Source organism: Macrobrachium nipponense, chromosome 19 (genome assembly GCF_015104395.2).
Source record: "Macrobrachium nipponense isolate FS-2020 chromosome 19, ASM1510439v2, whole genome shotgun sequence".
Taxonomy (NCBI): Eukaryota; Metazoa; Arthropoda; class Malacostraca; order Decapoda; family Palaemonidae; genus Macrobrachium; species Macrobrachium nipponense.
The window spans coordinates 58,711,932-58,736,391 of record NC_061088.1 but is presented as its reverse complement, the minus strand read 5'-3'; the positions used below and the strand labels follow the sequence as shown (position 1 = coordinate 58,736,391).

At 49.6% G+C, this 24,460-nt stretch overlaps 1 protein-coding gene across 3 annotated transcripts in view; it reads left to right on the top strand.

The window, feature by feature from the left end:
* The first annotated feature begins 10,456 nt into the window (after nt 1–10,456).
* The window catches only part of LOC135217351 (WASH complex subunit 4-like), a 953,363-nt gene continuing 939,359 nt past the window's right edge, over nt 10,457–24,460 (top strand). For 2 of the 3 annotated variants that reach the window (XM_064253202.1, XM_064253195.1), the window contains exon 1: nt 10,457–10,837. In XM_064253202.1, coding sequence (XP_064109272.1) covers nt 10,795–10,837 — 43 coding nt within the window. In that variant the 5' untranslated portion in view covers nt 10,457–10,794. The remainder of the gene's footprint in view (nt 10,838–24,460) is intronic. The other variant, XM_064253186.1, reaches the window with a different exon arrangement.

Sequence of the window (24,460 nt, the reverse complement as noted above, 5' to 3'; positions counted from 1 at the left end):
GGGGGGTTCGGCTGCTTTCCTTGGGCGGCCTTAACGACGGTTAGGGGCACTGTCAGGAACCAGCAGCATCGGGATTTTGTGAAGGACTGGAGTGGGGTTGTCTTCGTCGGGATTGATGGCATGCTTGAGGCAATCTATTGAGACCCAGTCTTTGCAGCTGCCAATTAACATGAGGAATGCCTTCTCCTTCTGACTGATGACTTTGTGCAGGCCCAGGTAGGGCCTCGTCAAGGGCGGGCAGGCGGCATCATTCCTTATGAAGATGAACCTGCAGGAGTCCAGGACTCGTGGGCGGTGTGCCTTCCCTTCTTGCTACTCTGGCACACAATGCAGCTTCAGGCCCACTCCCAAGCATCCTTCCTGAGGCTGTGCTACACGAACTTCTCCATCAGGAGCCTGGTTGCCGTGCGGGGCAATGGGTGCGAGAGGCTGTGAATGATGTTGAACACCTGTTTCCTGCAGGAGGCGGGTTTCAGGGGACGAGGGCGTCCAGTGCTGGTAACGCAGAGGAGCGTCATCCTGGAGAGGCCAAAGGAGATGTCCTCCCAGCAAAGGGCGGTGATGGCGGTCCAGTAGGCTGGTATTTCGGGGTCGCAGGCTTGTGTACGCGCTAGGTCTTCATAGTCGACGCCGAGGTGAAGGAAGTTGATCTTGACCCTCGAGAGGGCATTGGCTACAGGATTTCTTCCACCGGGGGTGTACTTGATGGAGCACCTGAACTCGGAGATGGCCACGAGATGACATTGCTGCCTTGTGGACCAGGTGTCGCCCGCCTTGATGAAGGTGTGGACCAGCAGCTGGTGGTCTGTCCTTATGATGAAGGGGATGCTCTTCAGAAGATATTTAAAGTTGTGGACGGCCTGGTAGACAGCAAGAAGGTCACCGTCAAATGTGCTGTAGCGAGTCTCAGCGGGTTTGAGCTTCTTGCTAAAAAAGGCTAGCGGTGTGGGGACTCTGTTGACCAGCTGTTCTAGGATGGCACTGCACATGATGTTGCTGGCATCAGTGGTGAGTGTCAGGGTGCGTCAGGGTCTTGGTGAGCCAGGGTGGTGGCCCTGCTGAGGGAAGACTTGGTTCAGGTGAAGGCAAGCTGCTGGTCTTCTCCCCATGTCAGCTTCTTAGGTTTGCCCTTCAGGACCTCGGTCAAAGGGCACATGGTGCAGGCGATGTCCGGGACGAACCTTCGGTAATAATTCACCATCCTGATGAATTCTTGGAGTTACCTTGACGGTTGTCGGTGTTGGGAATTTCTCCACTGCGGCCACCTATTATGCCACAGTAAGAACTCCTGCTGCTGTAATTTTGTGGCCGAGGAAATCTACCTTCTTGGCCCCGAAGGTGCATTTGTCAAAACAGACAACAAGTCCATTCTCCTGTAGGGGCTTGAGGACGGCCCAGACATGGTTCAGGTGCTCCTCAATTGTGAGAAGTCGTGCATGGCGGGCCAAACCTGGCATCATATGGGTCCGTTAAAGGTTCTCTGAAGGTGAGCGGCGGTAATTAGTCCATTAATGGCAAAGCCAAAACTGCTTGGGTAACTCCGGGGTCACCAATTGTGAGGTCTAAGTAATACGAGGACAGCGAGCAAACTAATTTTACTCAGCAAATGAGGCTGTACATAAGGTGGCGTGCAGACGGAAGCATAGTGTTCGTCACGCACGCACAAACAAACATAAACAAAAGGGACAGGGCCCCTGCTGTGAATGTGTTCCTTCTCAGACGAAAATACATGAATAATATTACATAGTGGGAACGGATTCCCGACATATATACATCAAAAGAAAGGGAGTAAAATGCTCTGGTTCCTGGAAGAAAAGAGATGACATAATATGGATACACAGATTTTGACAATGGAAGGGCGAACCTTCGCCCGTATGTCGTCCTTACAGTACAATTCCAGACGAAGATTTAGGTTGTCTTTATTAGTGATTTGTTTAATTGCTGATTCCAGTAAATTTCTTAAAACAAAATCATTAGACCCACCAATTATAGAGCTCTCGCCCCAATTTATACAGTGAGATTTTTTGCCCAGATGGATAAATAGTGCAAGTCTGGGCTGTTCTAACCGAATACATATGCTGCTTAATACGTACACCTAAATTTATACTTGACTGGCTGACGTAAAAAGACGGGCAATCCTTATGAGGAATTTTGTAAATGATGTTGTTATTTGTTACGGGACTGTTCTTAATTAGCAAGCCAAGACCACCCACAATGGCCTACAGAAGCTGTTTCTCACTACTCCCTTAGTCATCAAAAATTCGTCAAGGTAGCTTCGGCCAGCTGGCTATCCCTAAAAAACTCCACCTCCATGCTACATTTTTGCCATTTCTCTCTTTTTGCCGCACCTTTTCCACACCTGTACTGTCGTTTCAAATTTCAATTCCAGGCCAATCGTCAACTACCCAGAGAAAGTCAGTGCCCGATGTGATAAACAAGGGACAAAGGTAGGAGAGGATAAAGCAATCCTGAACGAGGCAGTTGAGGCCACTCATAGCAGACACAGCTCAGGTCACACTGGGTCATCCCTGAGCCACTCACACAAGACTCCAATTGTCCAAGGATAAGGTACAGTGGTTCTGGAATTTGTGTCGATGCACAATTCTTTACCTTCCTTAAATTCTGTCTGTTCCCATATATATAACTCAATTCCCCATTGCATCTCCTTCAGTGAATAAGAGAAATGGAAAAATATTTGTGACTTGCAACCAGAAGTATTCATTTCTTTTGCTATCCCCCAGACACATTAATCGGGTTTAAATCGAGAATTACAGTGCATCCTTAACTTGCAGAATTAGGAGAATACAAGAAGTTGTGTACATCTCCCATCTTCCACAGTGCCAAGGTTGTAAGGTTTAGAGAGAGAGACAGGTAGACAGTTACTGATAATTTATTTACAGGTGAGCCGAGGTTATAAACAGGTGTGCGGATGGATCTGTAGTGCACGACTAACAGTGACACAAAAATGACCCGATCCGACCCGGATTTGTGTTTCTTGCTATACTGAGTTAACATATATGAATGATATGTCAGCGGCAAGGCTGCAAAGTGCTTAATATAATGATATGAGGTCCAATGCGGACAAGAAAACTGCATCTGAACATTTAAGCAAAAAGCGTTGTCCTTACAAATACCCCCCCCCCCCCCCCCCACAAGACAATGGTAGTGAACATTGGATGATATAGTCTGGGGATCTCCGGGGAAGAAGGAAGGTATTCTGGTGGTATTCTGGGGTGGCTGGTGGGTCCATCTTCAGAGGTGCCCTCCTCCGTCAGGAAAGCTGACTTCAATCTGTCGATGGAGACCCAATCCTCTTGTCCATTGATACGTAGGAGGTAGGCCTTTTCTGAGTGGTGGAGAACTTGGAACGGGCCATGGTATGGTCTTGTCAGGGGCAGTCATTGTGCATCGTGGCGGATGAAGATGTTCTTACTTGTTTCTAGGGCTGCAGATTCTCGCAGTCTGGCGAATGAGATGTCCTCGGTATCAGTTGACGATGGGAAGAACTCTCCTGGGACTGCCAAGGTTTCCCCATAGACTTTCTCTGCAGGTGATGCTTCGCCATTGGCCCTCGGAGTGGTGTGGAGGCCGAGGAGGACCTGCATCTTTCAATTGTTGCCAGAGCAACTCACCATCAGGGAGGCCTTGAGGGAGCAATGGAACCTCTCCACTATACCGTGGACTGCGGGGCAGTTGTTCTGTGGTGCAATGTCCCCATCAAGCGGGCCGGGGCAGCCCACAGATCTGACAGAAAAGCAGCTCCTCGGTCTGTCGTGATGTCGTCCAGCATTCAAAAACGGCTGATCCAGCTGAAGAGAAGGGCTTCCGCACAGGTCTGGGTGGTGGCCTCCATCATAGGCGTCACTTCGGGCCATCTGATGGACCGATCAATGACTGTGAGGAGGTATCTGTGACCTCCTGACGAAGGAAGGGGCCCTATGACGTCTACACGGATATGGCCGAATCTCCGCTTGGGCTGGGGATAACTGCCGCTTCCTGACTCTGTGTGCCTGCCGATCTTGCTCTTCTGGGATGCATTGTCTCACTCACTTCTGAGAATCCCTTCGGATGCTATGCAACGAACTTCTCCATCAGGAGGCGAGTTGTTGTTTGATCCGACGGATGCAAGAGGCTGTGGATGATTTCGAAGACCTTCTTTCTCCGGGATGTGGGGATTAGCGGGCAAGGGTGTCCTGTGCTGACTTTGCAGAGGAGTGTTGTTGGCAACGGGCTGAAGGGCATGTATTTCCACTCTCCACGTGATTGTGGTTCGGTAGGCTGGGAACTCAGGGTCGGCTGCTTGTTCACAGGCTAGGTCTTCGTAGTCGATCCAGAGGTGGACGAGCTGATTTCGACACGGGAAAGGGCATTGGCCACAGGGTTTCTCCTGCCGGGGACGTAGCAGATGGTACAGCCGAACTCCACTATGGCTGCAAGGTTGGTGGTCCGTTCTGATGGTGAAAGGGTTCCCCTCCAGCAGGTAGCGGAAATGCTGAATGGCCTGATAGACCGCTAGTAATATCCGGTCAAAAGTGCTGTATTGGGTCTCAGCGAGCTACAACTTCCTGCTGAAGAAGACAAGAGGTTGGCATCGGTGGCGAGCTGTAGGGGCACTGCAGGGTCTTGGTGAGCCAAGGTGGCCGCCCTAGATAGAGATGTCTTCGTCTGCAGGAAGGCTTGTTGCTGCGCTGTCTCCTACACTAGCTTCTTCGGTTGCCCCTTCAGGACCTCCGTCAGGGGGGACATGGTGCGGGCGATGTCTGGTATGAATCGGCGGTAGTAATTCACTATCCCGATGAACTCCTGCAGTGCCTTGATCGTAGTTGGCGTCGGGAATTTCTCTACGGCAGCTACCTTTGACGTCATGTGACAGATGCCTTCTGCAGAGATCTCATGCCCCAGGAAGTCCACCTTCTCAAAGTCGAAAGTACACTTGTCGAAATAATGATTAATCCATTCTTCTGAAGGCGCTGCAAAATGGCTCAGATGTGTCGCAGATGTTCTTGCAGTGACCTGGAAAAAATGAGGATATCAAATGCAGAAGGGCAGGTCTCCTATTATGCTGTCCATCAGTCACTGGATGGACAGCATAATAGGAGACCTGCCCTTCTGCATTTGATATCCTCATTTTTTCCAGGTCACTGCAAGAACATCTGCGACACATCTGAGCCATTTTGCAGCGCCTTCAGAAGAATGGATTAATCATTATTTCGACAAGTGTACTTTCGACTTTGAGAAGGTGGACTTCCTGGGGCATGAGATCTCTGCAGAAGGCATCTGTCACATGACGTCAAAGGTAGCTGCCGTAGAGAAATTCCCGACGCCAACTACGATCAAGGCACTGCAGGAGTTCATCGGGATAGTGAATTACTACCGCCGATTCATACCAGACATCGCCCGCACCATGTCCCCCCTGACGGAGGTCCTGAAGGGGCAACCGAAGAAGCTAGTGGAGTAGGCAAAGACGAAGGACCCGAACAGCATGATGATGGCTGTCTTAGGGATGTCTTCAGGGTTGACCGGTACCTGAAAATAGGACTTGAGAAGGTTCATTTTTGTAAATAATGTTGCCCTATGAAGGGCCCCCCGTCAGGTCCTGCATGTTTGGCAGGGGGTAATGAACTGGAGTAGTTACTAAATTCAGCCAATGGTAGTCCCCACAAGGTCTCCAGGTCCCGGCCACCTTCTTGACCATGGGGAGGGGTGATGTCCATGGGCTGGAGGCCTTCCTGCAGATGCCCATCTGCTCCATCTCTGCAAAGGCCCTTTTGGCATCTTGGAGACAGTTCAGCAGTAGCCTACGGAACTTTGCATGTGTGGGCGGGCCCGTGGTTGCAATGTGATGGTAGATGCCGTGCTTAGCAGGGGTTCCAGCCACCTAACGAAGTTCTGGCTTGAATACATTGGGGAACTCCTGAAGAAGGGCGCTGTATTTGTGGGGTGCTACTGAGCAGATGGTAGGAATTCTTGGTCCTGTGGTGAGGGGAAAAGACCGATAGGTCCCTGTGTCGAGGAGACGTTTGCGGCCACATCAACCAGGAGCCCATGTTGTTCCAGGAAGTCTGGTCCGAGGAAGGGGACCCTTGACTTTGTCAATAATAAAAGGCCACACGTAGGTTTGACCCAGGATGGATATCCTGCGAGATCTCGTACCGAAGGAGCAGATGGGGGTCCTGTTTGTGACCATCAGGGCAGTGGTATAATTGGAGATGCGGCTGCAATCCTCCTCTGAAGGTGGGAACACCAACTACAAGAAAAACCTTTCTCACGCAAAGGTGACAAGTGACTTTGTTCAGGCACCCTCAAGTAATTGGAACTCAGAAAACTCCGTCACACCTCGTTATGTCTACACGAACCCCACTTCTCAGGATTAATAGGAGCTCCATCCTGAGACAGGTCAGAGCATCGAGAATTAATGTTGGGTTAGACCATCTCAAGGGCCTTCTGCTTAATATTACTAAGGAAACTCAAAGCTTCTTTGTTCAAAGGAGGAACCTGTGAAAATCTTAGCTCCACCCTTTTCAAGGGCAGGCCTTTCAGTTTTAACCAATAAAATCAGCAGTGCCAGATTGTAAGGATGTCCCAAAATAGGCCCCAACAAATACCCTACTTGAGAAGCCTACCAATGAACACAGAAAAGATGACAGCAAGGCATTTTTGTAGAAAGTCTGTAGCCACTCAGATATAAGAATCCTTTCAGGAGATGCCACACCCAGAGCCAAAATCAAAACCTCAGAGGTGGAGCCAAAGGATCGCATCTGAATGAAAAAGCTGGACATAGAGAGAGAAGGTAGTGGAAAAGGGGAAACAGAAAGAGGGAGACAGAGTGGAGAGGAAGAGACAGAGGGGGGAGCAGAAGACAAAGAGGAAGCAGAGAAACAGAAGGGGAAAGAAGTTCGAAGTGTGGAGTGTGAAGTTAGACAGCGTTACGTCACAATATTGAACTCGGGTAAAATCCCGAGTGCCTAATAGACTCGCAAAGAAAACAAAGTGCCTTCAAAATAGTTTGTCTCAGTCCAAGTGCCCTAAAAGAAAGGTGGAAGAGATATTAAAGTTTCCCTATCAAGAATAAAGACATATAAGGACATATCAATTTAATTTTTCCCAAATAATATAACTTTAAGGTAAACAAGATAGCTAACAATTTTTGTGTGTAGCACATAATTATATAATTACTCCTCACTGCCAAACCCTTTCCAGCCGATTCGCTACCTTAGATCTATAGCCACACAGACCTGCTATATATATACTAATATATATAGATATATATATATATCATATATATATATATTATAAATAATATATATTATAATAATAATAAAATAATAATAATAATAAAAGGAGCCCATAAAAACACCAAAATACAGAGATATATACTATATTTCAGAGACTGCTGTCTCCCTCTTCAGATAGATGAATGAGAAAAGTTACAGAAAAGGTGGTATATATACAAAAGAGGTCCATTCACAAGTAAGCCAATTTAGGTCACTCCCGCTGATAATCTTCCTTTAATCTTCTAGTGTTGGTTGAATGAAAACCTGGTCGACGATATCTGAGTCCCATGTTCCCTTTAAGATATTCATTACCTGCCTCTCTTTGATAAGGGGCGATTCCATCATTCGACTCTTGTACTGGCAGTTGCTGCTAGGAATTATACGTGACAAATTCCAGTTTTTATTATGTTTCTGTTGAAACTAAACTGAATTTTAGGGCCACATTCGGTAAGATTTCATTCAACCTTAATCCCTCCTGCACTAGCTTTGAATGAGACCAAGTTACAGTGCTGAGGAGTTTAGTAACTTACTTAAAGCCAAGAAACCTTGAATTTTTATTCAACAAAAGTGCAGTTAAGAAACAATCAACTGTATTTCCTGCACCAGTTCTTTTTGGGTGATGCCACACGGGTTCACAAAGACGCATTTAAAGGTTTAACACATATAATTAATATTTAAAGAATAGAACAATTATTCAAATTACGTTATGAAGCAAGAAAACTAACACATTACTGCAAAAATTAGAAACAAAACGTTACGTTACTTCGTTAGAAATAAAACATTAATGGCAAACAGGATCTCAGAATATCCTTATGAAGAAGTTACTGCAATGGCCACGACGATTCACGAGGTGATGTGGCTGGATTCTACAAGAATATCTTCTTTTACTTGCCTTCGTGGAGTCAGATGCTAAAACCAGAGAGCTTTACCTTTCCACCCCAGAAGAAAACTCGGGAGGAGCATATTGCATAACACAGTTATCACATCTACAAAATTACAGGGTTACGTAACAAACATCAATTTAAAAACAAACATCAAGTGCTTTAATCGTAACCCAACATACAAAAAAAGGGGTTTCGTCCAGAAGGCAAGCATAAATTACTGGCATGTGCCCTTACATGTAAGAAAATAATATATATATATATATATATATATATATATATATATATATATATATATATATATATATATATATATATATATATATATATATAGTCTCCACAGGAAGTTAGACATCACTGTAATTATACGTCATCTAATTTTATAGAGATGGACAAAATATGCAAAAAAAAAGTGGTTTATTACTTTGAATATCAATGTACTAATTTATACCAACTCATTGCTATAGTTAATATAATAAAACTACTTCTGTGGAGCAAAATAATCACATATCAACGTATTTTCATAGAAACTGCGAAATACTTCAAAACAAGTACTCATAAAAAACTAGGAAAATTTTTATTTCAAGGGGAATAAATGGCAATTTTTGACAATGTTCATTCATATGGTTGAAAATAGCTGAGTTCTGTTGTCCATACCTAACTGACCGTTTGTGCTGTATTAATCTCTGGGGAAGTGATTTTCCTATAAATCCGATGTAAGATTGGTCACAGTCCAGGCAGGGATTTCGTAAACGCCTGTGTCCTTGGGGGATGTCTTTTGTTGGACGTTAATCAGGGATTTGGCTAAGGTATCTGGGTAAGTAAATACAAAAGGGTTAGATTTCCCGAGGGTCTGGGTCACCGTATTAATCCTGTCCAGGTGTGGAATTTTAATTTTAATTTTATTGTTGGGTGTGTCACTGGTCTTGTCTTGAGGGGGTTGATAGAAGATTATGTTTGCTTTGTGAATTGCTTTCTCAATTATATGGTCAGAATACCTTGACAAAAGCTGTTTACGAATTAGTTCAAATTCTTTTTCCAGGAAATCTAGAGAACAAATTCGTAATGCTCTTAAGAATAGGTTGCTGGCTACACCTATCTAGATAGGAATGTCATGATAGATGAAGTAGTGAATGTATGAAAGTGAGAACGTTGGTTTCCTGTATATGGTAAATTTGTATTCTGTCGTGTCTCTGATTATTAAAACATCAAGAAAAGGGATTTTGTTGTCTGTTTCCCATTCAACTCTAAATTTGACGCTGGGCACTAATGCGTTTAATTTTGAAAAGAATTATTTAAAATTGCCCCATTTATTATTCCAAAATGTTAGAATATCATCTACATATCTCATTCACAGCATGTTTTGGGTTTTATTGCATTTATTACTGTAGTTTCAAAGTATTCCATGTACAGGTTGGCTAAAACAGGACTTAAAGGACTACCCATACTACACCCGAATTTTTGCTTATAGAATGATTCCCCGAATGAAAATATGTTACTAGATACACATAATTCAACTAACTTTATTATTTTGTCAAGCGCCAGTGGGAAATGATCTGAATAAGGGGATAGCTTTTCTCTCAAAAAGTGAAGAACGTCATGTACTGGTACTTTTGTGAACAGAGAATCTACGCCAAGGCTTAAAAGTTTTATGTTGTGAATGATATATGTGCTTCTCTGAATTTGTGACAAAAATCTTCCGAATGTTTAATGTGACTGGGAGAAAAAGTGCCTAAAAAAGGGGAAATGAGGCCAGCTAACCATTTAGAAATTTTGTAATTGAAGGCTCCGGCACATGAAACGATGGATTTGAATGGAAGGTTGTCTTTGTGAGTTTTGGGAAGGCCATAAAAGTAGGGTATTTTAGTAATTACTTTAAATTTCTCTAAAAGTTCAATGCTCTTTTTGTCTTGGCCAATTAATCTTACTTTCCGAAAAAAAAAAATCCTTATCGGCGATAGTTGGTCCATGGGCTTCTCTGAATCCGCATAGTCACTTTATTTTTATGTTCTTGTTAATTATCTGTACACATTTTCCTTCTCAAAGCAATTATCTCATAGAGGGTCTTCCTCATTCAGATGGTTTTCTGCGATGTTGCCAAATGAATATTTATTTTCCGTTGCCTTTTGTCATTTTTCACACTTCTGAGTGATGAGACCTTCATGTCGCTGAAGACTGACTTGAGTACTTTAAGTGTAAATTAACTGGTCCTACAATAGAGTGTCTATATGACAATTTGCATTCGATTTATGGCACGAGTTTATTTTCTTCCTCTTTTTTTCTTTTGGTGAAGGGGAGGGAGAGGCTTATCTAAGTCTAATGATTTTGGTGTAGCGGCTGATGCGATATGAGTACTACTCGTGTCGCTCACATGTAAACAATCAGCTGACAGCTGATCAAGTCTGGTTCCCCATCCACACTGTGAAGAGTTCCGCCCCCCTCTGCCTTAAATATCTTGTGTTTTTACTTTGGTCAAGATGTTTTCGCTCTGCTGATGAAGCAAATTGTTCTCATGATTTAATGGAAAGTGCTTATCCTATTTCTGGGAGAAACTCGACGCTATCGCCTGACTGTTAACTAGGAGTATACTACCTAAGGTACTACCTAGCCTCTTTTGAGGGGGCGGACCCGAAGTGCTTATGGCGGGTGATACTACTATAGATTATGATGAAAACAGCCACAGTAAGTATTTGCTATTCGGTCTTTATGATGTAGGTATAGCAGTAGTATCTAGCTATAGTAGGCCTGTGAAAATCCACAGTACGCCTCATGTAAACTGCAGTTGTTTAGCCTAGGCTATTTGGGTTCAGGAACGTACCTTTTTAGTATTTGCAATTTAGAACTTGTTACCAACTTGTTTGACAAAGCCTACGTAGCCTAGTAAAAAAAAATAGAAAGACCTAAAACAGTAAAGGCTGACCCTTGTAAAGTATTTTTTATTTTTTACTACCTAGCCTAGTAGTAGTAGGTATTTGGGTTGGGGGAAGCTGCCTCAAATGTAAACTTTTACAACTTTAGTAATTCCCGATCTAGAAACACATGTTTGTTCGTAGCTATTTGCAGTTAACCTGCTATTCTACATACAAAAGTTGGACGCTATAGCTTACTGCATACAGAATGTTGACCCTTTACTCTGCATACAAAACTTTGACACGCTAGTACTAGGGTAAAAAACCGCATGGTACAGGAGTGGACCATGTACGATCAATGTGTACAACTCCAAAAAAAGTACATTATAAAGCGTCCTGACATCGGAGATGGGCATCTGTTGGTGAGAAAAGGAGCTAAAGACCTCTACTTCGGTGTTGGGACGCGTTATAATGTACTTTTCTTGGGGTTGTACACATTGATCGTACATGGTCCACCCCTGTACCATGCGGTTTTTTACCCTATTCTACTTACAAAAGTTTGGCCCATTACATTGCATACAAAATTTGGTTGTTCCGATACGTAATACAAACCTGAGGTCCTTTAACAATAGGAAGTAGCTAGCGGCAGCTGGAACGGTCGTAAGCTTCGAACAAGGGGAGAACGGTAGTTAACTGCTTGTCCGACAGTCGCGCGCCGCGCGACTGGGAGGTAAACAAATCACTTTTGCTTTCGGCCGCGGGTGTGAAGGACGTGTTCGTCATCGCTCTCTGCCCGCTTCATCGTCGTATGCTTTGTTTATATTGTGTTTTCTACTAATGGTTTGTTTGACTTGAAAATGAAACTGTAAGTACACTGTTTTCATTTTCATTACTTAATTATGAACCAACATGGAGTTATCGCCGTAGATGCGGCGATTTCCTCTCTTTTCATGAATTGAACCCTTGAATTATGCCTCGGTGCCGAGGGCGGGCGCGCTCGCGCCGAGTCATGTATTTTGGGCGAAAGTGTGTAATTGAAAAATGTAAGTACTCTTTTTATTATATGTTTGCCCTGTGCGTTCGTTACCGAGAGTGTGTTTGCGCTCGGCACGAGCCTTTTAATTTTGTATAATAGAATGCAATGAAAGTGGATTCGCAATTGCAATATTCTTTTCATTTTCATTTATTTATTTGCATGAATTTAATTTGGATCAATTTTCGTTCTTACCCGGGAATTGATCCTTACGATTTTTTTATGTGAAATGAAATCGCAAGTGCAGTATTCTGTTTCATTTTCATATATATTTTATGATAGCATCATATTATTGGATCAAGTTTCCGTTCTTACCCGGGAATTGATCTTTTCCCCTTTAAGTTCTATGAAGTGAATCGCAAGGGCAGTATTCTGTTTCATTTTCATATTACTTTTCACTGCTGTGCGGGGGTAGGGGAAGCGAAGGTCTGCCAGGAAGTCGTCGGAAAGCTCTCCCGCGACTCCTTGGTATCCGATTCTTCGTCTTCCTTCCTGCCCCCCGCTCAGCTTCTTCGTTGTATTTTGTATTTGGGGTCTTCCTTGCGTTCGGGTGGGGCATGTCTCCCCCCGTGCGTGAGGGAACCCCTCTTACTAATCTATCTATGTTACCGCAGGTGCTACATCCGTGGGAGACGACCTTGGACAGGTATGGACCACCGCGGAGGCATGGGCGTGCCTAGCATCCACGGGCTGCTGCAGCGTCTAGCGAGGTCTGGGGCGGTCTCCACTACTACCACGGCCGCTTATGCTGCTCCCCCCACCCCTCCTGGTCTACACTCCCCATGCTGTGTCGATGACGCCGTCTGCCGCTACTAGGGCCGCAGCCGTACCGAGGTGGGGTTGCCGCCGCCGCCTGTTTTCTTCGTGTTGCCTGCCCCAGACTTCCGCTGTTCCAGCAGCTCGCCCTGGACCGGCCCGCCAGGACCCAGGTTCCGCTGGCTGCCGATGATTCTACAAGGCGATCGCTGGGCCTGCCGTACCTGCCGCTGATGTGATTCCCGCTGTTGGCTTGGCTGTCCCTTCTGGGTCTACGCTGCCGCTGTTCCTGCCGCTCCTGAGCTGGTTGCTGTTCCTGTCGCTCCTGATTCCTGTGCCTGTCCATGTGGGTGGTCTGCCCACGGTGTGTCTTCCCCAGTCCCGGGTCCTTCCGGACAGGTGCAGTCGGGCCCTGTTGCTTCGGCAACTGCCCCGGCTCCCTCCTGGATGGAGGACCTGACGACTGTCCCTGCGAGAGCTGACGAGGAAGAGGAGAAGAGGAAGCTGTCATCTTCGTCTTCATCGTCTGCTGCTGCCTCTTCTTCGACTTCTAAGGCCCATAAGCGAAGAAGAAGAAGGCTGCCTTTCCCCCTAAGAAGTCTCCTTCGGGAACTTCTAAGGGCCCGTCCCACCTCGGTGGGACGGGGGGTCCTTCTGCTGGTCCTCCTGCTCCTTCGGGAGCGGGGCCCGTCCCTTCCCCCCTTCCGTAAGGAAGAGATAGACGGGGACCAGAGGAGTATCGGTTAGCTCTGGTACTTCCTCGCCTGGTGCTAGCGGCGATGCCGCTACGCCAGGTTCCGGCTCGGTCTCTCGTTCGCGAGAGATCCCGAGTGTACGTTTCCTCCTCGGAGACCGTGCAGCCAAGTTTCGGCGCCAGAGTTCGCTCGGCGCCAAGACGCGGCACGGAGCGAAGGCGGGTGAGAGACGCTCAGGTGACTCTTGCCAGGCCAGCGGCCGCTCTTGCAGCGACCAGCTGGTAACCCGTGTTTTCCCCCCTAAGAAGGCTCCTTCGGGACCTTCTAAGGGCCCGTCTCGCTCCTGGCGATTCGGGGAGCTCTTCTGCTGGTCCTCCTGCTCCCTCGGGAACAGGGCCCGTCTTTTCTTCTACCAAGGAGAAGAAGACGGGGACCAGAGGAGTACCAGCTTCGGCTGGCACTTCCTCGCCTTGTTTTAGCGGTCTGCCGCTAAACCAGGATCCGCCTCGGCTTCTCGTTAGCGAGAAGTACCGAGTGGGACGGTCCCCCTCCCTCCCGGGAGACCGTCCAGCCAAAAGTCTTGACACTCGAGCTCGCTCGCCGCCAAGACCGAAGCGCGGAGCAGAAGACTGGCGAGTGTCGTGCAGATCGATCTCGCTAGGCCAGTGGACGCTCTCTTGCAGCGACCAGCTGGCTGCTCGGGGTTGACGTGACGGTCGCTGACCAGCCACGGGTTGAGGCGAGGAAGGGGTCCCCGCGGTCGTCGGTACCAGCCATGGCTGGTACCAGCGGCTCGACGCTCCGAGAGGAAACGCTCGCCGTCTCACCGCGACAACGAGCCTAGCAGGTTCACCTGACGCTGCTCCCATCGGGACCGGGCGGAGACGTAACCAGCAACAGCTCGCCTGACGCTAGACTCAGCGTCGACGTTCTCAGTCGAGCCGCTCGCCACAGGTGAGCGGCACGGCCAGGCCTGCAGATCGATCCCCACCGCGGTTGGTGATCGGCTGCAGCCCCCCACCGTACGCTGGTCCTGCCAGCGAGCGGGGGGGGGGGAGCGTCAGTCTGTCTCTCCACTACCTTCAACTTCCTCGGGCTACACCGGGAAGAGCGAGGTAGCTAGGAGTGATCGAGAGGTTTGCGCCGCTCACGATCCTGTCACGACGCCGCACGTGCCACGTATGGTCTTAGGACCAACCAGGACGTACGCGCAAGTGATTGGAGGCGACCGTCAGGGGGTGAGGGGTAGCGTCAGTTCTGTCCTCTCCGATACCCTTCAACTTCCTCGGCATACGCCAGGAAGAGCGAGGTATATAGGAGTGATCGTGAGAGATGCGCCGCTCACGATCCCGTCACGACGCCGCACGTGCCAGGTGGTCTTAGGACCAACCAGGACGTACGCGCAAGTGATTGGAGGCCGTCAGGGATCTGTTGCTGGGCCCTTCTTCTGAAGGAGGAGGGTCCTGGGAGCTGCTCTTGTTGGAGGGACTGGACGGTCCTACTCCTCAAGACGCTGTAACTTCCGAGATTCAGAGTAACTTTACCCAGGTTATTGCACTGATTCGTCAGCACAACGACCGGGGGAAGGATCGCCGCTCCCACCAGCAGAGCCATGTCTCTGCTCGAGTCGTTTTGGGGCCCGAGAGGGAACCCAAACCGACGGTGGGTTTGCCGCGATCGGAGCTTGCCGATTCTGTCTTGAACCAGAGTCTCTCGTCTCCGGACAAGAAGGCTCTCTCAGTTCTGGCCGGTCGATCAAGCTACTTCCACCTCCCTACTGCGACAGCGGCGTTTCTACGTGTCTTCGGACACCAGTATTTAAATACTCCTTCGGTCCTCCTGAGAGGTTTCGACCTCGACGAGGACTGGAATGAGTCGAGGACGGTATCGGCTCTCTCCTGTCAGGTGTCGATCAGCCCCACCCAGAACGACGTTCACAGTGGCGGCAGACCCTTACCTACAGTGAGAGTTCGTAACCCTCCTCGGGAAAACGTTTTCTCCTGACGATACGTTTTCCCAGACTCTGAGAGGCCATCGCCGCAAGGCGATGGCTGCTCCTACTCTTCTCCAATCTGCTAGTTCCACTGGGAAGGCGAGCGGAGTATCCAATTCATCCCCCATTCCCTCTCTCCTTACGGCTACGAGGGAAAGGGAAGGATCCTACAGAGATTTGTCTCTGTAGGTCCCACGTTGGGAGGGACTGCGCTACCAGGGGGGACCTTCGGGTCCTACCTGACGTAAGCCCGGTCGTTCCAGGAAGGATCCTGCCCCATTCTCGATTTCTACGGGAATTGAGAGGACCACCAGCCGATATCGTTTGACGAATTCGGTGGGGGTTTCGCAGACTGCTTAGAATTCTACGGAATTTCTACGCATTCAGAGTGTTAGAGTTTCTTACGATCTCCAAACACTTAGGCGAGACCCACGGTCCAAGTGAGCGAGACGAGAATCCCCGATATGTTACACGATAATCGGGAACCTCGCCTATGCTCGAATTCCTGGAATTTCTAGCATTAGGAAGAAGACTGCTGCTGAAAGAAGACTATCTCACAGTAGGCGACCAACCTGGAATAGAGAAGAAGCGGACGGGAATATCCAGTTTGGCTGGAACTATCGTCTTAGTATTCTGTTCACCATTGAAGCTTTCCTTCGAGGAAGACTTCTCCTTCACTCTCTTTAATAGAGAACGAGGTGGTCAATCTCCAATCTTATTTTGTTTCTTGAAGGAAAGAATTTAGGATGGAGATCGTTTGTTCAGAATCCTACAAATATACTACGTATATTAACCTCGCGACATGATTCTGCTAAGCAGTTGAATGGTCCGAGGGGTAGCGCATATCCTGGTTATTCTACGGATTGCGACTTAGACGAAAAGTATTCTAATTGAACTGCAACCCGGGTTGCCTGCAACCTCCAGGAGTTTCCAGTTTCAATTTTATATACTTATGGTGTTGTCACAACAACACCATTTAGCTTTTATATTTACCGAAATTCGTTTCGCTTAAATATAATTGCTCGAGCATATCTTTTATGCTCGGTGGTTCTAGCCGAACGCATTCCTTCGTGGAAAGGATTACTTGGCAACTCAGGATGACGAGTCAGCCGACAGCTACTATTTGCGTATTGAATTGCCCGAGGCATTTCAGTATCAGCTGCCGCTGTTTGAGATAGACGGTTGTTTATGTCTTTCTCACCTGCTTGGATTGAATAACAACCGTATCTCTGCCCAACAATCACGGACTTAAGTCTCTGATTAACGGGGATTCTCTCATACATGAATGACCATCTACTGCTGTGAAACGCTAGTATTCATCGTCTTCGGTATTGCGAGAATTTTAAACAGAGATATCTATTCGACTCTCATCTTTCTGTTTACCGCACGGTAACAGAATTCTGTAATAGTCTCTTGCTGCATCGTATCCCGATAATGCGAATGATTTTTGCGGAATCTGAGTTTGTCCTCAAAATATCTTTTATTCGGAGGTGTCACAATTGTTCATTGTTCACCCCGGATTAGCAGATGTATTGAAAGACATCGCCTACTCCCACACCTGCCAGCTCTACTTCCAAACGTTCAGCCCATGAGAAGCAGTTCTTCAAGCGGCACTCCCCTGTGTTTCATTACTGAAGAACGCCCCGCTTTCATTGCACAACGGACAGCAATGAAATGGCGGTTAGCGTTTTCAGTCATTTGTAAGCACAGGTTTAGAATCTTGAGATTCCTCTCTCGATTCAGCTGGAAGACGTAGGTTGCATTCATTGCCTACCTTCGTCTTCACGTCACATAGTGTTGTTTCTCCTTAAGCTGAGATCCAACGTCTATGAGATTTTCTTGCCATCAGGGACCTCGGTCTTTTGAAGGCAATTGACTTTCGCCTTTTGAGCTTATGCATTAGAGAATCAATCGCCGTGCCGTCCGGCATCGGTGACTAACAAATATTTTATTTGTTTGGTCTCTCAGCATAACTCTTTAAAGGGCGAAGGTCACGTGACTTACCCGGATGCTTGGACCAACTTGCCTCTACTGATTCCGAACCAGTCAGTCGGCAGCTGTCAGAGCGCCCGAGTCAGTTACGAACTATGCTGTGGACTTAGTTCGGTTGTTCCAGAGCAATCATTACTTCGTCTTAATAGCTTGTCAGTATGAGTACTGTACATAACCAAAGTCGAGAAGAGGGATAGGTCATACGACTATTCCCTTCTTTTCGTCTTAGGTAACTGCATGACTTCTCTTTAGACGGTCAAGCACAGGGATTGGGATTTTGTGACGCTCGATTTTCGTACCGATCTTCGTAGCGAAGACTCAGAACCCTTCGTAACTGACGATGGGTTCGAGTCCTTCACAATACCCTCCCTAATGGACTTCACCGCCTTCGATGCGAAGGAGATGCTGCCTTGTCCGCAAGAACTTCTCCGTGGCGCAGGTACTGAAGGCAGGGGTCTGGTCAACCAGACCACATGCCCTTCCTTCCTACCTTCGGGATATTGCCACAGGTCCTTGGATCCTTTTCCTTGGGACCCGTGGTGGCTGCTCAACACGTTGTGTAGCGAACCCAGACCCTCGCAGGCCGAACAGCATCGAGTCCTGGTGTGACCATAAGAATGGATGAGTGAATGAGAGTGTGACTGGCTCCTCTTCCCATCTTTTTCTTCCCCTCCTACCTGTGGTTAGAGGGACACGGTCGTCACCCTGCTGGATAAGGACAAGATGCAGGTGAGCTACTCAACAGAGCCCCATCCTATCCCTTTCACTAGGGATAGGAGCGTATATCCACCACTTCCTCCAACAAGGGGGAGGAAGTGGATGCCAGCTTGAGACAACCCATACTTTATGTTGCCTCTTGCAAACAAGAACAAGTTCTTGCTTGCTGGTACGAAGAGATACGCTTGCCTCTCTCTTAGTACTCGGCCCAGAGGTCTGACCATTGATCCTGCGGTGCACACCCCGATCAATCGGACAGAGGCTTGGATCCCTCCCTCGCTCTTACGACCAGGGAGGCATTCCAGGGATGGACGAACACCAGTCTGTTCATCAAAAGACTCAGATTCCTCCCACCAAGAAGTGAGTCTTCCTATTGTTAAAGGACCGATGGTTTGTATTACGTATCGGAACAAATGACAATTTGTCGAAAATTGCATTTTTCCTAACTATACAAACCTGAGGTCCTTTACATATAGTCCCTCCTCATGCCACCCCTCACTCTGTGTATTTTGCATGGGCCAAAAGCAAAAGTGATTTGTTTACCTCCCAGTCGCGCGGCGCGCGACTGTCGGACAAGCAGTTAACTACCGTTCTCCCCTTGTTCGAAGCTTACGACCGTTCCAGCTGCTGCTAGCTACTTCCTATTGTTAAAGGACCTCAGGTTTGTATAGTTAGGAAAAATGCAATTTTCGACAAATTGTCATTTCATCTAAGCAGTAGATAGTGGCGTGATGGGTATTTCCTTGGAGATAGGCTTTTTCTACAGTATTTTTGGTCAACTGTAATTAACCTGTAATTGGAATCTGTAATTTACCTTGAACTGTATACGTCAATGCATTTACAAACTGTTTCCATGAAGTCTAGTTATCGTAGAAATGCAGTAATGATAAAATTGCTGTAATAGGTATGTATATAGGTAGATACGCTAATTTCACTTATTTCCCCAGTTTTGTGTAAGTCTCATACCCAGTTTGGAGGGTAAACACATACCAATTGACAACACTGATAAACAATTGAAGAGCGCAAAGAATGCTGTAGTTCCCTTGGATAAGTAGTGGTTGGAAGTCGTGTTTACGATTGTTGTGATGAAAGTGCTCTAGGGTCTATGGGTACAAGTGGTGTGCGGATTTAGCACAGGAAATGGGAAGTTTGTCGACTCAAGCGACTCCGCAAACATCGAGATGGCGTCAATCTTCTAAACATTTTTATTGTTCCGATACGAATACAAACCATTGGTCCTTTACAATAGGAATGTAACTTGCGGCAGCTGGAACCGGTCGTAAGCTTCGAACAAGGGAGTTTGGTAGTTAACTGCTTGTCCAACAGTCTGTGCACCGCGCGACTGGGAGGTGAAGATCCACTTTGCTTTCGGCCGTGAAAGGTGACGGACGTGTTCTCCACTTTTCTCTCCCCGCCTTTCGTTGTATGCTTTGTTTCTTCAATCTTGGTTTGCTATTCTTGTGTGATTGTGTAAAATACTGTAAGTACTTGTGCTTTTGTATTTTATTACCATTATTATGGATTCTCGTGAGCTGGAGAGTTCCCCACGCCCCCCATCAGCCGCAGGATTTGCCCTGGTGTGGGGCCTTCTGCTCCTTCTTGGAGGTTGATCCTCATGAATTGTATGCTCGGTGTCGGAGCCACGAATGCTCTCGCGCCGAGCCCTGTGATATTTGTGTTTTGTGGTCGGGGGAGCAGTGGGCGCGCTTTGAGGGGAGGAGAAAGCGACGTAAGCCTGCCAGGGAGTCATCGGGAAGTTCTCTGGCTATTCCCCTGGTCATGGACAGGTTGTCTTCTTTCCTCCCTCCATCTCAGCTCCCGCGTATGGCTCCTTCTCCTTCGGTGGGGGGTTTCTCGCTCCTTCTCTTCACCCGATCCGTCGAGCGTGGGGGAGGGGGCGAGGTACCCCGACATCCAATTGTACTTGGGGTCTTCCGTTCGTTTGGGGTGGGACTTGTCCTGCCCCGGGCAAGGGGAACCCCTCCTACTAACCCGACTTTTGCCTCCTCAGGTGCGACTGCCACGGGTGACGACCTCAGCCAGGTGTGGTGCTCGCTGGGTCTCCAGGGGACACCAAGTATTCAGGGGCTGTTGCTTCACCTGGCGAGTGGCTCTGCTCCAGTTACGCATGGTCCGGTAACCACCACCGTATGGACCCCAGGGTATGCCGCCCCTCCTCACCTGGTTTATACGCAGCATATTACAATGGTGACCCCTTCAGCTGCAGTGCAGGCGCCGTTTCCTAGCGTTCTGAGAGAATCGTAACACCGCCGCCCGGGTTCGCCGCTCTTGCCTCAGCCCCCGACTTCCTGTGCCCCAAGAGCCCACCCTTGGACCTGCCACTAGTACCCAGGAGGTCGCTGGCCACTGCCCCGCCTCCTGCCATGCCTGCCGTACCTGATGTACCTGCCGCACCTGGACCAGCCCCTGCTGACGTCGTTCCTGCCTGTGGTATTGCTGCTCCAGTCGCAGGTCCTTCCGGACAAGTGCAGCCGGGCCATGTTGCTTCGGCAATTGCCCCGGCTCCGTCCTGGATGGAGGACCTGACGACTGTCCTGAGGAAGCTGACGAAGAAGAGGAGGAAGGTGTTGTCGTCTTCTTCATCATCGTCTGTTGCCGCCTCTTCCCCTTCGGCTTCCAAGGCTTCATGGCCGAGGAAGAAGAAGGCTGTCTCCTTCCCCCCTAAGAAGTCTCCTTCGGGAACTTCTAAGGGCCCGTCTCACTCCGGTGGGACAGGGTGGGTTCTTCAGCTGGTCCTCCTGCTCCTTCGGGAGCGGGGCCCGTCTCTCCTTCCACAAGGAAGAAGAAGACGGGGACCAGAGGGATACCGGCTAACACCGGTACCTCCTCACCTGGTGCTAGGGGCTCTGCCGCTGCATTAGGTTCCGTCTCGGCCTCTCGTTTGCGAGAGGTACCGAGTGTGCGGTCGGCGGGCGACCGCACAGCCAAAGTCCAGGCTTCCGAGTTCGCTCGGCGCCAGGACCGAGTCATGGAACGGAAGACAGGTGAGAGTCGCTCAGGTGACTCCCGCCAGGCCAGCGATCGCTCTCGTAGCGATACGCGGGTTCCCAGGGTTGACACGATGGTCCCAGACCGGCCGCGGGTTGAGACAAGGAAGAGGTCCCCCTCGGTCGCCGGGGCTCGACGCGCCGTGAGGACAGGCCCCGCACCGCGACAGCGGACTCTGCCGGTCCCCTGACTGCCGCTCCCACTGGGACCGACCGGGCGGGTAGGGGGACCAGCAGCAGTTCCTCTGACGCTCGGGACCGGAGCTGTTGTTCTCGGTCCAGCCGCTCTCGTCCAGAGAGCCGCGCGACCAGGCCTGCAGCTCAATCGCCACTGCGGGTTGGCGATCGCCTGCAGCCCCCCAAGCACACTGGTTCTGTCGGTGGGCGAGGGGGGAGCGTCAGGTCTTCCTCTCCGATCCCTTCAACTTCCTCGGGCTATGCTGGGAAGAGCGAGGTGATCCGGAGTGACAGTGTGGAGCACGCTCCTCACGGTCCCACCACGACACCCTACGAGCCTGGCACGGTCTTAGGACCGACCAAGTCGTACACGCAAGTGGCAGGAGGAGACCGGGAGGGGTCTGTTGCAGTTCCTCCTTCGAAAGGAGGAGGGTCTTGGGAGGCGCTCTTGTTGGGGGGACTTGACGGTCCTACTCCACAAGACGCAGTCACTCCTGAGATCCAGAGCTCGTTTGCATGCTGGACCAGGTGGATTCTCTCGTCTCCGGACAGGAGGGTTCGCTACGGTCTGGCAGGTCTTCCAAGCTACTTCCCACGCCTCTACTGCGACAGAGGAGATTCCACATGCCATCGGAGGACCCTCTGCCGCCCAAACAGGTTAACCCGGAGCTAGCTAGGCTAACTCCGGGGGTGTGTCTGCAGCAGCTCCTCTCGGAGAACTTATGGTTCTCGCAGTAAGAGGCACTCGCCTTGGAATCAACCGCCATGGCGGCATTCCAAGCACTCTCCTGGTTAGACCTGTGGTCCCTCACAGTGTCTATGGTCGCGGCCACCTCGGGAAATATCACTCCTGAAGGTGACTCGGCTTTCGGGAGACTGGGCCAGTCTGGAAGTAGAGCCATCCCCTACCTAGCCCACCAGACGGCAAACCTGTGGGCCAACCTGGTTCTTTGGCGTAGGGACGCAGTCCTCACCCGAGTGACCAGGGCGGCTGGGCGTGAGGCGGCTCTGGGTCTTCGCAACGGACCGGTGCGGAGTTCCTCCTCTCTCTTCCCTGGAGAAATGGTGGACGCTGCGGTGGAGCGACGGCACACTGATGACAGTGACCGTCTAGTACACCAGGCGGTCTCGAAGGCGTCTGGGCAGCCTCGCGCTACTGCAGCCAAACCCAAGAGCTTGGTTAGCGCTTCCTCTGCGGCCAAGACGATCGCATCATCAAAGCCCAGGGAAAGACTCTGCCTTCGACTTCTTCTAGGAGCGACCATAACGAGCCCTCCTCCCAGCCCTTCTTCTCACGAGGGGGAGCTGGGAAGAAGTCGAAGAGAGGTGGGAAACGCTAGGGACGGTGTTCCCCCTCACCTGCTGCCGGAAGTTGGGGGGTGCCTGGCGAGCCATTGGACAACATGGCAGAGCTATGGAGCAGAGACCTGGATAGTAGATGTCCTTCAGGAGAGATATCTACTACCCTTCGAGTCTCGGCCACCCCTCACCTCCAACCCGGTCCACCTTCAGACCTACGTACCCGGAACGTCCAAGGACATAGCACTTCGGCAGGAAGTCCAAGCCATGCTGATGAGCAAAGGAGCTGTGGAGATCGTCAGGGATCGGTCACCGGGCTTCTACAGCCGACTTTTCCTGGTGGAGAAGTCTTTGGGGGGGCTGGCGCCCGGTAATAGATCTCTCTCCCCTGAACCGATTTGTTCGCCAGTCTCGGTTCATGATGGAGGCACGCTCCGTGCTCGACTCCATCAGGGAGAACGACTTCATGCTTTCGGTGGACTTGAAGGACGGGTATTTCCAGATACCCGTTCATCAATCCTCCAGGAAGTACCTCCGCTTCATCCTCGACGGGACAGTGTACCAATTCAGGGCACTTTGCTTTGGTCTCTCAACCGCCCCACAGGTGTTCACTCTGGTGTCTGCTTGGGCCCACTTGTCAGGGATACGTCTTTTGAGGTATCCCGACGACTGGTTAGTCCTGGCGAGCTCCCGCTCGCAGTTACTACGGGACAGGGATCGACTCCTCAAGTTCTGCCGCAATCTGGGGATCGTGGTGAACTTCGAGAAGTCAGATCTTGAGCCCAAGCAGAGGATGAAGTACCTGGGTATGCTGATCGATACGGTAGCAGGACGAGTCTTCCCCGCAGATTCGCGGATCAGCAGATTCAGGGAGGCAGCCTACCAGTTCCTGTCTCGGCACGAACAGCCAGCTCAGCAGTGGCAAGTCGTGATCGGCCACCTGTCGTCACTCGAGAAGTTAGTCCCTCACGGGCGTCTTCACCTGCGGTCTCTCCAGCGGAGATTGAAGGAGAGTTGGTCAGAGGCAAGAGACCCGCCGTACTTCCCCGTGTCCCTCACGGAGGAGGTGAGGCAGGACCTAGCCTGGTGGCTGGACGACAGGAACCTTGTAAAAGGAGTGCCTCTCCGCACTCCCCCCCTGGAGATGTTGCTGTTTTCAGACGCGTCAACCGAGGGATGGGGCACACACCCGGAGGAGTTGTTGGCTGCAGGAGTGTGGGATCATCACGACAAGCACCTTCACATCAATGTCCTGGAGCTCAAGGCAGCGTTCCTCGCTCGCCAAGAGTTCCAGGACCGTCTGATGGGACACTCGGTGGTGTTGATGTGCGACAACACCACAGTAGTGGCATACGTCAACAAACAAGGGGGCCTAGTGTCCCTCCAGTTGCACCAGTTGATGTTGCAGGTGCACGAGTGGACCATGGCTCACTCGGTAGAGCTGTCAGCCCACTACATTCCAGGCAAGAGGAATGTAGTAGCAGACAAGCTCAGCCGTCGGGATCAGGTGATAGGGATCGAATGGTCCCTACACCCAGACGTGGCGGAAAGGCTCTTCAACCTGTGGGGGCGTCCAGCCATGGATCTGTTTGCCACCAGGCACAACAAGAAACTTCAGGTTTTCTACTCGGCTGTGCTGGACCCATGGGCAGCTGCAGAGGACGCTCTTCAACACCTGTGGGACAACCTCTTCGTTTACGCCTTTCCCCCTTTCTGTCTGATTCGCAAGGCGATCAGCCGAGTGCTGGTCACCCTGAATCTCCGGATGATCCTGGTGGCTCCCAAA